This window comes from Girardinichthys multiradiatus, chromosome 10, assembly GCF_021462225.1.
Source record: "Girardinichthys multiradiatus isolate DD_20200921_A chromosome 10, DD_fGirMul_XY1, whole genome shotgun sequence".
Classification (NCBI taxonomy): Eukaryota; Metazoa; Chordata; class Actinopteri; order Cyprinodontiformes; family Goodeidae; genus Girardinichthys; species Girardinichthys multiradiatus.
The window spans coordinates 34,787,415-34,801,181 of NC_061803.1; the positions used below are offsets into that span (position 1 = coordinate 34,787,415).

A 13,767-nucleotide genomic window follows, 5' to 3' on the forward strand; every position below is an offset into this window, starting at 1 on the left:
CAGAAATATAAAACAAAAAACACGTGCTATGTTACTTTTGTTAAAAACTGTTTCCTAAATCTCTGTTGGATTTCATCATCGAATCCGTCAGATGTTAGGGCTCATCTCTAATTATCTAACATCGTAAAAGACGAATACAATTGGGTTACCTAAATATTTGATACTAATTCTTTTAATATATGTATTTGTATATTTAATTAAACTCTTGCGTTTTTATTTGTTTCTTGTTTTGTAAAATAGTTGGGAAGGAACAAGTTGTCTGGTTGATATAATGCAGACTCTTTGTGACGGTTCCTTCAAACCGGCTGTTCTTCAAACATGGCCGCCAGTTGACGGAGAGGGTGAGGGACTTTTCCCAAGCCTTTAATTTTAGACACGTTCCTCCATGTAAAGGTTTTAAAAACGAAAATTTATTCATAGCCATTGGCTAAAATGAGGTTAGCTCTTGGGAATTTGGTAGCATTCTAGGAAAATGTTTTAATTTTATGCTGTCGTTGTTCACGTTTAAAATGTACAGTTCAACGCCGGACAACGGTCTGGTGCGTTCAGAGGAATGTTCTGGTAGCGGTAGCAACCTGTTGGTCCACCGCAGCCTCAGAGCGGTCCGGAGACAACAGAGCTTGTTAAGTTTGGCGAGCGAAGAGGACGAAGACGTACAGTTTGACAGTAAGCAGCTTAGCTTCTTTTACCTGAATGTTCATGGATTTTATTTTCATCCAACAATTTGTGACGTTTACATCATATTTTTGATGCATTGGTAGAGTAAAATATCCAAAATTTTCATTGAGGCAGTTCTCGCGAGGCTAACTGCATCTCGTTTCATGGAGACGTCACTACGACCTTATTTGAAAATACCAATTTCACATTATATGACAGTGTCTAGTTTGATGTATGTTGATATCACAAATTTTGAGCAATTTATCGTCGTCTAATTCATAATTCATCTTGTGAAAACGGTAAATAATCCTTGATTTAAATACCCAACGTTTATATTCCATCATCATCTTTTATAAGGTGCAAACTCTCAAAATCTTTAATTGTAAACTATAATCTAATGCGTTTGAGAAACTGTTAGCTGTATATTTCCAAATTAATTTAGCACTTCAGAGGTGAGAATTTGGAAAATAATCTGTTGGTTTGTGCACAAAAACTAAGTAAATGCAATAAGAGCAATAATCAATTGTCAAGCATGTTTCAATACTTTTTATTTTTTCAGGCCTTCATGAAGCACTTTGTCCTGTTTGTTTGTCTCACATCTTGGTATTGTTATTAAGCTCAGTCAGACGTGTGATCTCTGTCTAATGATGGACTTTAATGATGCTTTTTGTTATTCAGCCAAAGGTTATAGGTTACTCCAAACTAACGTTTAAGTAATATTTACTTGACATGAGCCGCAATGAGTGTCTCATAGTATGATAATATTCAACCAAAAATACCACTGTGTTATGGTATTTATACAATTTTAAAACAAAAATGTAAAACATTAGCTAGCACTTAATTTAAAGCAAAAAATCAGGTATCATTCCAAATGTGGCTATAACATTATGAAGACCTCGTTTAGTCTCAGGCTGCTGCATATTTTTTTACACAAATATGAAAATTTTCACATGATCTTAGTGTACATTTCTTGTATGATTATACATCTACGGTTTGTTCATAACTGTATAGTTTTCTGACTTGCATATTTGGCATTAATGTGCTGTCTCCTTTTTATTTTTGTTTATTCTTGCTTATTTTTTATGTCTGTGCACTTCTATTTACATATAACTTTGCTGCTAATACATTTACATTTCCCCATTCAGGGACAAAAAGATGATTATTCTATCCTATTCTTGAAGTGATAACATTTATTTGTTGTTTTGATTTTGTTACGTATCAAAAATGAATGACAGAAATTTAATATTTTAATATTTGTCCCTCAGTGGGAAAATCCCCTTTAGGAAAAGGGAAATCGAAGCACACAAATGCACATATTAAATAAAAAAATATCATTAAGTTAAAAGCTTTACAGTAAACCGTTATACAAAACTATACAGTAATGAATAAATGGAACATGTAAATCCTAAAATATGCAATAAAATGTTTCTGTACAAATTGTGCATTTTGTATCTGCAAAATAGGCTATGAAAAATACAGAAATCTGTTCAAAGAAACGCTGCTGAATGGAAACAGAATGGAAACAAATTTCTGGAGAGCACTGCTGCATTTCTTAGTTCTCTGTGAAGCAAAATATCCAGGCATTCCTGCACTTTCTCTGACATCTCCTCAGAAGAACCTTAAACTGAAGGACCTGTATCACCCCCCAACCCAGATGCATCAAGAGGGGACGAGGAGCAGGCCCCTCCTTCCTGCTTTGGCACACTGAACATCTCAGCTTACTTGTGGTGTGCGTCTGTGTGTGTTATGTTTAAGGGAGGGTGGGCCGGTCTGCTGGACATGGCAGATAAGGACGATTGCTTTGCGCACTCCCTAATGTAAAAACAAGATGAGTTAATTTCACGTACTGCAGTCGAAGGGAATGATCGTTATTAAACCTCGGAGCATTCTGCCTAAAGCGCTTTCATTCTCAAACATGAACCTAGGAGAAAAGAACATTGTTGAAATGATAGCAAAAGTAATTGAACAAGGTAAGCGGCTAAGCTCAAAAATACTTTATTAACCCAAACGGAAATTAAATGTTGTAGCTCATTATGAGGGTTTCTTCAAAGAGCTGTGGTAGATGCTGATGGCTGTGGGCAGGAAGGATCTCTCTCCTGTCTTACAGCAGATCTGAAGAAGCCTCTGACTGAAGACACTCTGTTGTTGTAGGACAGTCTGATGAAGAGGACGCTCAGGGTTCTCCATAATGTTCTTCATTTTATGAAGAATTATTCTTTGCACAATGATCTCCAGAGGTTCCAGAGGAGTCCCCAGAACAGAACCAGCCTTCTTTATCAGCTTGTTGAGCTTTTTTAAGTCTCTGGCTCTGATGCTGCTTCCCCAGGAGATGATGGCAGAATAAAATGTCCTCGTTAGCTTTATTGTACTGTATTCTAAATAATGACCAAAGAAAAGTGTTTTTTAAGAGCATTACTTGCTTCTGTTTATTCATTCTATGTGTTCTGTCTTTGTACGCTCAGCTTCAGATTCAGAGAGTAACTGTGAGCTGCTGATGGCCGGCAGGCATTACCCATCCATCCAAGAGTTTGCCTCAGCGATCCCCAACCACCTTCTCCTCGGGTCCCTGCTGGAGCACCTCTGCTGCGTCTACGAGAGCAATCCTGCACGCTCACGAATGCTGTTTAAAGGTAGTTGCTCAAAAGTGCCTGAATGTTTTAGAAGCTCTTTTAAACTCTGCACATATCTGGTATTCCCAGTGGATTTTATGATCATTATATGTTACACATAAGTTCTCTAATTTTGTGACAGTAATTGGGCAGCGTTTGGGAGCCATGAACCTTCTCTCACCTTTGGCCATAAGTGATGAATTCAGCACCATCAGACTACAGCACAACCGAGCTTTCACTGAGCTGCTTAATGCTGCCAGCGCCTCGCTCTGTCCACAGGTACCTAAATCACAACATACCCTGATCCCTTTCACATTTTATCTTATTACAGACAACAGACTTCAATGTATTTTACTGGAATTTTTGGAAATTCACCAACACAAAGTAGTGCACAATTATGAAGTGAAAAGGAATTGCTCCATTGTTTTCAAAGTAGTTTACAAAAAAAATGAAAAGGAAATTTGGGCATCCATTTTTATTCAGCACCTCTGAGTCGAGTCTTTGTAGAACCACCTGTTGCTGCAGTCATACCTGAAAGTGCTTTAGGAAATGTAACTTCAGTGATGTGATACTTTGTGTTAGTCTATCACGTTAAATCCCTATAAAATGAATTAAGAATTGTGGCTGTAATACGACCAAATGTGAAGAAGTTGAAATGGTGCTGCTTGATGAAGTCGTGGAGAGGTAGTTTAACAGTGGGGGTGAACAAAAAGGGGTTTTATTTGAACAAATGATTGAATTTACTTTTTGCTTTTGTTACTATCCCTTCGTTTGCAGGGCCAACAATGTCTTGGCACAAATGCGCACAATCCGGCTGCAAGGTAACGTGTTGTTTACAGTTGTTTCTTTTTACAAAAACTCTGTGCGTTCTAAAAGAGTGATCTGACAGCAGGCCGAAGGAGGGACTGTTTCAAGCACAGACGTCACGCTATCTTAGTGAGTTTGAAGAAATCTGTCGGCTTGGAAAAGGATCATATGGAAATGTTTTTAAGGTATTGCGTTGTTTTTAATCCGTTAGTTCTTTTAAAACTCTCACCTTGTTTAGACTGAATTTATTTAATATAACTGTGGTTTCTTCAACGTCGTTTTGTAGGTTGTGAACAAACTAGACGGCCAGTATTATGCTGTGAAGAAAATTCTCATCAAAAGAGTCTCAAAGGAGGACTGCATGAAGGTTAGTTTCCACTTCTTCATAACTTAAAACTTCAGATTTAAACTGCTGCCACTTATATAACCAACACTTCTATTAGTTTATACTATAAGAGCTTTCAGGCACAGTGTCGTCTTGGCCTTGAGAAATCAAAGTGAGATTATTTCAGGGCCCTTCTTAAAATACTTTGTCTCACTCAACAGAAAGAGATTTTTTCCTTTCTTTTTTATTGAAACATCCATGGGTTTGGTCATGTTCTTGCCTTTGGCATGGGATCCAGATGACATCCAGCTCAACAATGTTTGGCACCAGCCAGGACAATTATTGAACGTAAATATAAATTGTATCAAGTACCGGGTCATAATCGCTGTGTGCTGAATAAGTTTTTCAAATCATTGAAAGATTTTACATATTTTCACTCTACAGCAACAAACTTTAGCATATTTTATTACCGTTTATGTAGAGATCCAACAAAACAGTGCATGATTGTGACGTGGGAGGAATAAGATGTGGTTTTCTAAATTCACTTTGCTTTTCTTTGGAATGGGCAAAACTTTCAGGTTCTAGGTGTATAAAGCTGGTAGAGACATATCCCAGATGGCGGTTTTATAAAACACAGTTCCCTTCTCAGATTCATTTGGTGTAAAACGTTTTGGAAACCGTGTAACCTTCTCATTTCACCTCACAGTAAGGCACTATTTTGTGTGGGTCTCTCACAAAATATCTATAAAAATGTCAACGTCTGTTTGATGTCTGTGGTTTTGGTTGTTTTTTTTTTATTTCTCTTCTGGGGTGAGTGGATGGAGTTTTATTGTTTTTAAATTTCAGTAAAAATATTTGAGTTTAACATTTACTACAGATTTGTTCCAGACCCTCCATCTAACTGGGAAATGTAATGTATTCCAGGTCCTTAGGGAAGTCAAAGTGTTATCCAGCTTGCAGCATGTAAATATTGTGGGCTATCACACTGCATGGATGGAACATGTTCAACCAGCGGCCTGTAAGTATTTATTTGTTATATTGAAACAAGCTGACCTTAAAAAACGGAGGCCGTGTTAAAGAAGATTTCTAATAATCTGTGAAAACCGTTTGGTGTAAAAAACACGGTTGTTGCAGATCCTGAGTCACACCTTCCCGCTCTGGAATCACCTGGACAAAAAGAGGGGTATGATTATAGTCATGAATTACATTTTCACAATATCCTTCAACTTCATTAGCCTGTTTGGTCTAAAACTCTAAGTTTATCACATATACTGTATATCTTCATTCTTTTATTCATAGTTTTGACGACAGCCTTGACAACAGTAGCACCAGCTCTTCTATAGTTTTCCAAAGCCGTAGTCAAGCAGAGACAGGTGCTGATTCAAGTGCAAAAGGACCACCAAACACCCAGCTTAGGAGAGCTTTAGTTTCTAGGCCAGACTGCCAGACCGTGTGTCCCAAGACAGTCCAGCGCATGCCAGAGAACTACGTTCCCTGCGTGTTCCTTGGACAGGGTGAGCACGGGAGCAGCTCCAAATGTCCTGCCATGGGCTGGGACCGGTCGGCAATGTTGGACAAGAAGTCGTGCAGGAGTAGCATTGAGCTGAACAATAACTCTTACATCGACAAGGAGCATCAACAGCGGGCTGAAATCCACACAAGAAGACCCTCTAAAGATGTAGGTGTTTTAAAGTGGAAGTGTGAAGTTAGGTTTTTTGTTTTCCTTGAGCAAAACATAAATAAAAATCTTATCCTTTTATGTTTGGTTCCTCTATATGTGCAGGTTCAGTTCCACCTGATGCTCTACATCCAGATGCAGCTGTGTGAGCGCTCACTAAAGGACTGGATCTCTGAGAGGAACTCCGGGCCAAAAGAGGAACACATCTCAGGATGTAATTGTCTTAAACATTTCTCCATTCTTCTGCAAGGCCGTGTTGTCCCACTACAGACTCGGTGTCCTCATATTTGAAGAGCAGCTTTAAATTAGTTATCTGTTTTTAACATTTTACAAATTTCCATCTGTGAGCTGAAATGGTTTGCTTTATTTCAGTTGCCCTCTGGTTTAAACGTACGTCTTCTACTTGTGTATTTCATAGCTCCTTATGGTTGTGTTGATGCTGAACACACGTTAAACTTGCTCAGGAACATACTTGAAGGGGTGGAATACATTCACTCCAGAGGAATCATGCACCGAGACTTGAAGGTAACGTTTAAAGGTTCTTTATCAGCATTTCTGTGTAAACTTAGGTTTCTGCAACTTTTATGGCCTTACAAAAGTATTTGATTTGAATACTTTATGAATTTCTTCACGTTTTCTCATGTTATAACCACAGACTTCAAAATAAGTATATTTTTGGAAAGTTATGGTAGACCTAACATAAAGTAATACATTATTGTGAAGTGGAGGGAAAAGTATGTGGGCTGTGCATTTGTCTTCAGCTCTTCCAAGAACCAGTACTTTGCTGACCCACCTTTGGCTGCTGCAAGTCTTTTTGGCGTCTACCAGGTTTGCATATTTGTGCACTGAAATATTTGCCCATTCTTCTTGGCTCAAGAATAGCTCAAACTCGGATTGCATGAAGAGCCTCTGCGAAGATAAATTTTCAAGTCTTGTTGAAGGGTCCTAATTAGATTTAGCTTTAGACTTTGTCTGGATAGTTCTAACTGAAGCCAAACCATGCCCTACAGTGTCCCCGCAGTATGATGCTACCACCACCATGTTTTCACCATAGAATATTACTTAAGAACATCAGACAGTTGGATCCTGTCTGGTATGTAGAGGCAGTTTATTTCATAGTTTAGCGGCTACAACCGTGAACGCTCCATCACCTGTGTGGGCCAGCCTGGACCTTGGTGCAGCTAAAAGCAAGTGATCATTAGATCTAAAGGATCTGGAGGGAGCATAAGGCTGGTGGAGGTCAGACAGACCACAGACTTTTTTGAAGTCTGTGGTCTGACAGGTTTTTTTAAAGTTTAATTTTAAAATTACTTTTAAAATTAAACTTTAAAAGCAATTCTAAGTCCATAATTATTCATACCCCTGGCAGATGTGGGTTTAAAGTCATCTTTTTAATTTTACCAATATTTATCTACTGACAGCTGTAGAGATCCACAGCTCAGGTGGGAGAATATGTCAACAGGACAACTATTAGTTGTTCCCTCTACAAATCTGACATTTACGGAAACATGGATAGAAGAGTTCAAGGAAGAAGGCCATAAGATAGGAAATTAGACAGGCATCTTTCAAAAAATAATAAACAATGCAAAATATATTAATGACAAAAAAAGCTGCTGAAAAAGTTTTTTGATGGTTCCACCTTATTTTGCAGCCAAAATCAAGTGGCTGAGTCTCAGACTCTTTTTTGCTCGGCCTGTCAGGTGATCCCCATGTCCTGGTAGGGTTGCAGCTGTGCCATACTCTTTCCTATTTGGAACGATGGATTAACCGGAGCTCTGTCAGGTGTTTAAAGCTGTTTTGTTACCTAACCCTGCTGTCTTCTTTGGTCTTCATAAAGGGGACTGAATACAATTACACTCCACACTTTTCACATTTTATTTGTAAAATTTATGAAAAAAATACATTTTATTTTTCTGCCATTTTTCTATTATGTACAACTTTGTGTTGGTCAGCTGCATAAATTTCTAATAACATAAGAGGAAGTGTGTGGTTTTAATGTGACAGAAAGTGAAAAGATATGTCTAGTTTGAATAGTTAAAATCTTGTAGCAGTGGGTTGACACACGGATGTCAGCCAACTCTTCCTATACATTATGTTGTTTGAGGAAATCAAATCCATTCTCTGCCACAAAGGAAATGTTTTGGATCTCCCATTGGTTAAAGACAAAGTTAAACATGCGTTCAGGAAGGGCTTTTCTGAGCTGCTCCTTTCCTCCTCTAATATGTTTCAGATAAATATTACTTTTGCAAATATCCTGAAGTGTCTTTGGCTGCTGGGTTAGGTTGAACAGTTGCTCTCTCTGTTTAAAGAAACATGGCTGAGTCAGGGATGAAGGCGAGCTGCCGTTCTGGTTGCACACTGTGAGCGGGGAGCTCAGGCTGAGGAGTTTCTTCAGTAGAGAGTTGTTCCTCATGTTAGGCCTGTGGTCCAGGAACAGGAACAGACAGCTCTCTCCTCCTTTGCTCCGCTTATTGACGTTGCCTCCATATCTCAGCAGCAGATCCACCAGCTCCTCATTCCCCAGGCTGCATGCTTGGTGTAATGGTGACATCCCAGCCTTGTTTAGGATGTTTGGCTTTGCTCCGTGCTCCAGCAGCTCAGAGATGCAGCTGATGTCTTCCTCCAGGATTTTAGTTGTTTTTGTCATCACTGCAACTGCAGCGATGTGCAGGGGAGTGTTCCCAGAGTGCTGCATCCTCTTTAAAAAAAAGTTTACTATATAGATGAAAATGACATTCTTTAAGTCTTTGCCACATTTTAAACAATGTTGCAATACAGACCATGTTGACATCAGCTCCCTGGCTGATCAGACTAGCTGTAATGTTATGGAGGATCCCTGCTGCCATATGCAGAGGTGTCATTCTACTGCTGTCCACAGCGTTAACATCAGCGCCATAACTAGTCAGCGCTCTGTAACGCACTGATACATGAAGAGCCGTCTGCTGGCTTTTTCATCCATCTAGTAATAACAAAATAATCTGCATTTACAAAATTATATTTTAGAATAAATTTGATTGTATTTTTAACATTTAATGTTGTGTAAAAGCTCCTTACCTGAGCGTTGACGTTAACACCGTGCTCACAGAGGAGCCGTAAACAGGCTTCGCCCTTCCTGCCTGCGCTTGTCATCGTGGTCCAGAACTCGGAGTAAGGTTTTGGCCCGGTTGTCGGGATGATCGGCCAGTTAATTATGACCAAGTGTAGCGAAGTCCGACCCAGCTGGTCCCTGTGAAAGAAGGATTGTTGCTAAACATGAGGAGTGCATTTTGTGTTAAAGGGAACTAATGTCGTGCTTTTTTTCTTCCTGGTTTCCCTTTTAGCCGGAAGTGGAAAAATATCCCCAGATTTTGGTTGAAACATGTTTTACTATGAAAGCCCGAGTTTGTGCTGTTTTTACTCACTTGATTTCAGCATCAGCTCCTGCTGACAGCAAACTCTGCATGCTGCGTGCTCTTCTGTAAGAAGCAGCCAGATGAAGGGGAACGATGGCTTGGCACTAAAACAAGAGAACCATAAATGTATAAGTTCTGGTGGATGAGCCACTTTTTTATTTTTCATAACCTTTAAAATGGTTCTAAGCATGAACAGAGAAGCCTCCTGGATTTCTGTTGTTAGAAGGTAAGATTGTTAAGGTTTAGCTTAAACATTTTGCTAATAGAAGTAATTTCCAAAGAAGCTGATGTTGTTGCATTTACCTTCCAGAACAGTCCACCAGATGCAGCATCTTGTATCTCAATCTGACAGTTGGCCCCATTCTTCTGTACCATGCCTTCTATTCCTCTTATATCTTCATCCATCACCGCACTGTAAAATCCATTACTGTAAATCTTGTTAACCTTGCCTTTGCTTTGCTCCTCACACATGATGGGGTATTGTAAACACACTGCTTATAGTTTCTTCTTTAAGATGTTCAATGGTTTGAATGTAGTTATTCTGGTTTCTCATACAAACTAAAGAGTAAATATAGAAGTGATCATCAGCAACTTCCTTCTTCCTGGTTTGATGTTTTTAGAAAGTACTTCTGCTTCAAAGCTTTGTCTCTTACATCTAATTTGATCGTGTTGGGTCGTACTCGCCTATCTGATAACGCCTGGCTGCGTTTGGGGCCTGTTATGGGTACAGGAGGAGTCTCCCTGACTTGCTTCAGTGTTTGTGTTTGTATCTCTCTCTCTCTCGCTCTCTTTCTCACTCTCCCTCTCACTCGCTCTCTCTCACTCTCTGTGTCTGGATCCACCTTCAAAACTCGCTGAAATACACATGTATTGGCTTTAATGATGAGAACATCCTGAGCCTGGCCATGATTCTCCATTTTAAAATGTAGCTTATTTTGTTATTTTTTCAGGGACTTTAACATTTATCCTTATCTTTTTTAGCACATGTGCCAGTCATGGTTAGGCATGGTTCTGTGTATAACGTTCAGTAAAAACTAGATGGTTTGATGGTATGCATCATACTAAAACAAGAAATATATAGCATGAACTAATTGGTTTTATTTAAATCAGAAAAGCAACAATTAATCATATTGTTGCAAAATAATGTATCACTACTCTATGCTTGCTCTACAGCTGGAAAAAAAACTTCAGTCACTAATGGTTTTACAGCTATAATAACGTTATTTTTAACATTAAGTTATAGTTATCTTGAATATAAACACTGACTAAAGCAATAATTTCCCTTTTTTGTTCTACTATTCATAGACAAACATAAGTATAACAAGGTAATTGTAGCTGTTTATTACTCTATAACTTGCTAATTGTACTTTACAATATTTCTAACAGACAAATTTGTCTTCCCTTTGTGCATTGGAAAAGCATAGGAGCCTTTTCTTCAGCCAGCTGACCAACAGTGCCCAATAACAGTTAAAGATGCAGAATAGCATTACTCTGTACCAGAGTTCGGCATCTCGTAACTCTGAGAGTAATATTTTGCCTTAAACTACATTTGTTTAAAGCAACAAAAGCTACATGAACCTTCAAAAGAAAATGGCTTATTTTTACAATATTTTGATATTTACAGTAGGGATTTCATTTCAAATGACTCTACCCAGACTTTAAAAAGATACTTAGATTCTGTATTTTGGTTAAAACAAAAGAATTGTAAGTAAGGACAACACATTTGGCAGGGGGCTAAAATGGTTATGTACTGATGTTTTAAATGAGTTAATCTTAAATATGCAGATCTTTAAAAATGTACAGTAATTAACTATTGTTTAAAAGAAAAAACTAAAATAAATCAAGTACCGTTTTTTTTTTTTCTTGGCCAGATCGTAATTTCAAAAGGTCCACAACAATCATACGTGACATAATCTCACTCCTATTACATCATTTTTAAAATCTCCGTTTACCATGTTTCAATGGCTAGACTAAATATTTAATATTGAAATCTGTCACTTTTTCTCTCTCAAATAAATGCATCTTCCATGTGGACATGTGCAAACTCACCAAGCCATTTGTACACAGCAGCATAATAAAATGTTTTGCCCCTATGCTGTGTGACATGCAACCATTTTGGATTTCTCTACTCTTAAACTCAACGCACGTTAGACTAATCCTAACAGATTTTTGTTTTCTGTTGTTTTTCCAGCCAAGGAACATTTTCCTTCGTGGTCATGAATGCCATGTTCGGATTGGAGACTTTGGTTTGGCATGTAGGGATATGATAGTAGATGACCATAAAAGAACAATTTCTCCTGGTGATGGTAATTGTAAAACTCTTGGCTTATTACATTTTCATAACATGCCACTAAATGGCATAATTTACCCTGAATGGATCATATGTTTTGCAGATTTCACCCATACAACAGGTGTTGGCACATTTGTGTACGCTGCACCAGAACAACTGAAAGGCTCTCATTATGATTCAAAGGTAATTAATATTAAACACAACAGCTTAATTATCATTATCTTACAATATTTGTATTGTCTTGGTTAAGTTGTCTCATGAATGGACGAATTATGAAAATATTGTTATACATTAAGCACCTTCATCCCTGCATGTTGTTTTTGTAAAACTAACAGTATTAATATTTCTCTTGCAGTCAGACATGTACAGCATTGGGGTTCTGGCTCTTGAGCTGTTCCAGCCCTTCGGGACAGAGATGGAGCGAGTCCGAACCCTTGGGGACCTAAGAGAAGGGAAGATTCCAGACTCCTTCTGCCATAGATGGCCAGTTCTGACTAAATACATCATGAAGCTGACGAGCAGAGACCCCGGTCTTCGGCCATCAGCCAACCAGCTCCTAGGAAGTGAAATGTTCTACAATAAAGACATGGTAGATTGGGATAAATATTTGCATAATATTGTTCATTTAATTATTTCAAGTCTTAAAGTATCTAAATATAGTTTAGATACACATATTAAGGTATACCAAGGTTTTAAAATGGCATACATTTTCCGTCATACAGTTCCCTTTTTTTAAAGACCTTTTAATCAGATGCCAGAGAAATTGCTTGAGTGATCAGAGTTTACTCCTGCCTATAGAGCATATAGTAATACAGAATCACCCCTCCCCAAACTAATGCTGAACACTGAATGCCAGCTGGCTGAAAGGCTACTACACATTTCCCTCACAAAAAGACATTTATTCTTTGTTTGAGATATATTACTAAACAGCTGTTACCAGTAAATCTTATCAACATTATTGGCTCTACAGGAAAATATTACCTGACTATTATGAGCTTGTTACTTATGTTGCTCCTTAAAGAACCGAACAGCAAAACGGTATAAGATTCTGCACAATAGGCACTAGTAAACTACTACTAAATTTAGCATTTATGTTTTGCTTATACCCTAATTATGTTTTAGTGAAGATACTCTGCCTTGTAGACAGTGCTCAGAGAGAGAGTGCATCAAAAGTGACAACTATTTCACAGACAAGTCAGAATCTGATTTTCCAAAGAATTAGTTTCTTTTACTTGCACTTAAACCTGTATAACGTGTTTTTCAAAGAAGTAATGACTACAACAGCAGCCTGCATCTATGCATTCAGTAAATATTTGTTAGACAACATACTGTAAAAATCAATCTGTTTTTGCAGCTGTATGAGCAACAGTTGCTTTTTGTTTTAAATTACATCACCATTAAGATTGTTATAATTTGTTTTACATTTTAATGTAAATACAGAAAAACTATTATAATTTTACTTTTTTGTGTCACACAAACTGTGACACAATAAAGTTCCTCTCTTGTTTGGACCAACAGTGCTTTGTTTTACTTGGAGCTAAGGTGCCTATATTAACTACCACCCAGTTATAACATGTATTTTCTCCCCTTTCAGCTAATCCACGGTTTACAGAAAAGAGTCGAAGAGCAGGAGGAGGAAATCATGCAGCTGAGAATGCAGATCAGCCAACTTCAGAACTCAAAAGTCACTGTTAGCTTTACTGAACTGGACCAGACCTGAGCCTTAAAACATCAGATTGCCTAAACTTGATTTATTGAGCCAACATTTTACTCTGCTTGCCTTAGTACAAGCGGCTGCTTGTGTAAACATTTTGTCCTGTACATTTACATATAGTAGTGTTTTATTTTCAGCATTTGTTTTCATCCAGCTGCTAAATAAAACTTATGCAGGGGTTCAAAAACACTGATATTTGTTTACTGTGATTTTGTTTTTTTGCCTCATTGTAGGATGCTTTTTGCAACTTGTGTTTTCCTTTTGCAGCTGTCAATATAAAAAGTGATTTCATATT

The 13,767-nt window shown here is 38.0% G+C and overlaps 2 protein-coding genes across 5 annotated transcripts; one reads left to right on the forward strand and one right to left on the reverse strand.

Moving 5' to 3' along the window:
• The first annotated feature begins 182 nt into the window (after window positions 1-182).
• On the forward strand, window positions 183-13,665 carry eif2ak1 (eukaryotic translation initiation factor 2-alpha kinase 1). Of its 3 annotated transcripts, XM_047377878.1 has the most exons (16): window positions 183-341; window positions 518-666; window positions 3,120-3,287; window positions 3,409-3,545; window positions 4,044-4,087; window positions 4,159-4,258; window positions 4,360-4,440; window positions 5,323-5,416; window positions 5,533-5,581; window positions 5,698-6,076; window positions 6,182-6,290; window positions 6,495-6,601; window positions 11,660-11,774; window positions 11,862-11,941; window positions 12,114-12,347; window positions 13,353-13,665. In XM_047377878.1, exons 3-16 carry the CDS (start codon window positions 3,152-3,154, stop codon window positions 13,476-13,478), a joined length of 1,791 nt encoding a protein of 596 aa, XP_047233834.1. In that variant the 5' UTR covers window positions 183-341; window positions 518-666; window positions 3,120-3,151; the 3' UTR covers window positions 13,479-13,665. The 3 variants fall into 3 exon arrangements, with proteins under 3 accessions (XP_047233834.1, XP_047233832.1, XP_047233833.1); XM_047377876.1 differs by having other exon boundaries at window positions 188-666; XM_047377877.1 differs by lacking the exons at window positions 183-341; window positions 518-666 and adding an exon at window positions 2,488-2,627.
• On the reverse strand, window positions 7,938-11,653 carry LOC124875613 (ankyrin repeat domain-containing protein 61-like). Of its 2 annotated transcripts, XM_047377880.1 has the most exons (4): window positions 9,772-11,653; window positions 9,478-9,572; window positions 9,131-9,302; window positions 7,938-9,035 (listed from the first exon to the last, which is right to left on the reverse strand). In XM_047377880.1, exons 1-4 carry the CDS (start codon window positions 9,937-9,939, stop codon window positions 8,979-8,981), a joined length of 492 nt encoding a protein of 163 aa, XP_047233836.1. In that variant the 5' UTR covers window positions 9,940-11,653; the 3' UTR covers window positions 7,938-8,978. The 2 variants fall into 2 exon arrangements, with proteins under 2 accessions (XP_047233836.1, XP_047233835.1); XM_047377879.1 differs by having other exon boundaries at window positions 7,938-9,302.
• Window positions 13,666-13,767: the final 102 nt, after the last annotated feature.

Excerpts from the sequence above, each read along its gene's own strand:
- eif2ak1 (XM_047377876.1), top strand. The coding sequence starts at position 486 with ATGCTGTCGTTGTTCACGTTTAAAATGTACAGTTCAACGCCGGACAAC. Across the intron at positions 667-3,119 it reads CGAAGACGTACAGTTTGACA|CTTCAGATTCAGAGAGTAAC; the intron begins GTAAGCAGCTTA and ends TTGTACGCTCAG. Across the intron at positions 4,441-5,322 it reads CAAAGGAGGACTGCATGAAG|GTCCTTAGGGAAGTCAAAGT; the intron begins GTTAGTTTCCAC and ends AATGTATTCCAG.
- LOC124875613 (XM_047377879.1), bottom strand. The coding sequence starts at position 9,939 with ATGTGTGAGGAGCAAAGCAAAGGCAAGGTTAACAAGATTTACAGTAAT. Across the intron at positions 9,573-9,771 it reads CTGGTGGACTGTTCTGGAAG|TGCCAAGCCATCGTTCCCCT; the intron begins GTAAATGCAACA and ends CTCTTGTTTTAG. Across the intron at positions 9,303-9,477 it reads GGAGCTGATGCTGAAATCAA|GGACCAGCTGGGTCGGACTT; the intron begins GTGAGTAAAAAC and ends CTTCTTTCACAG.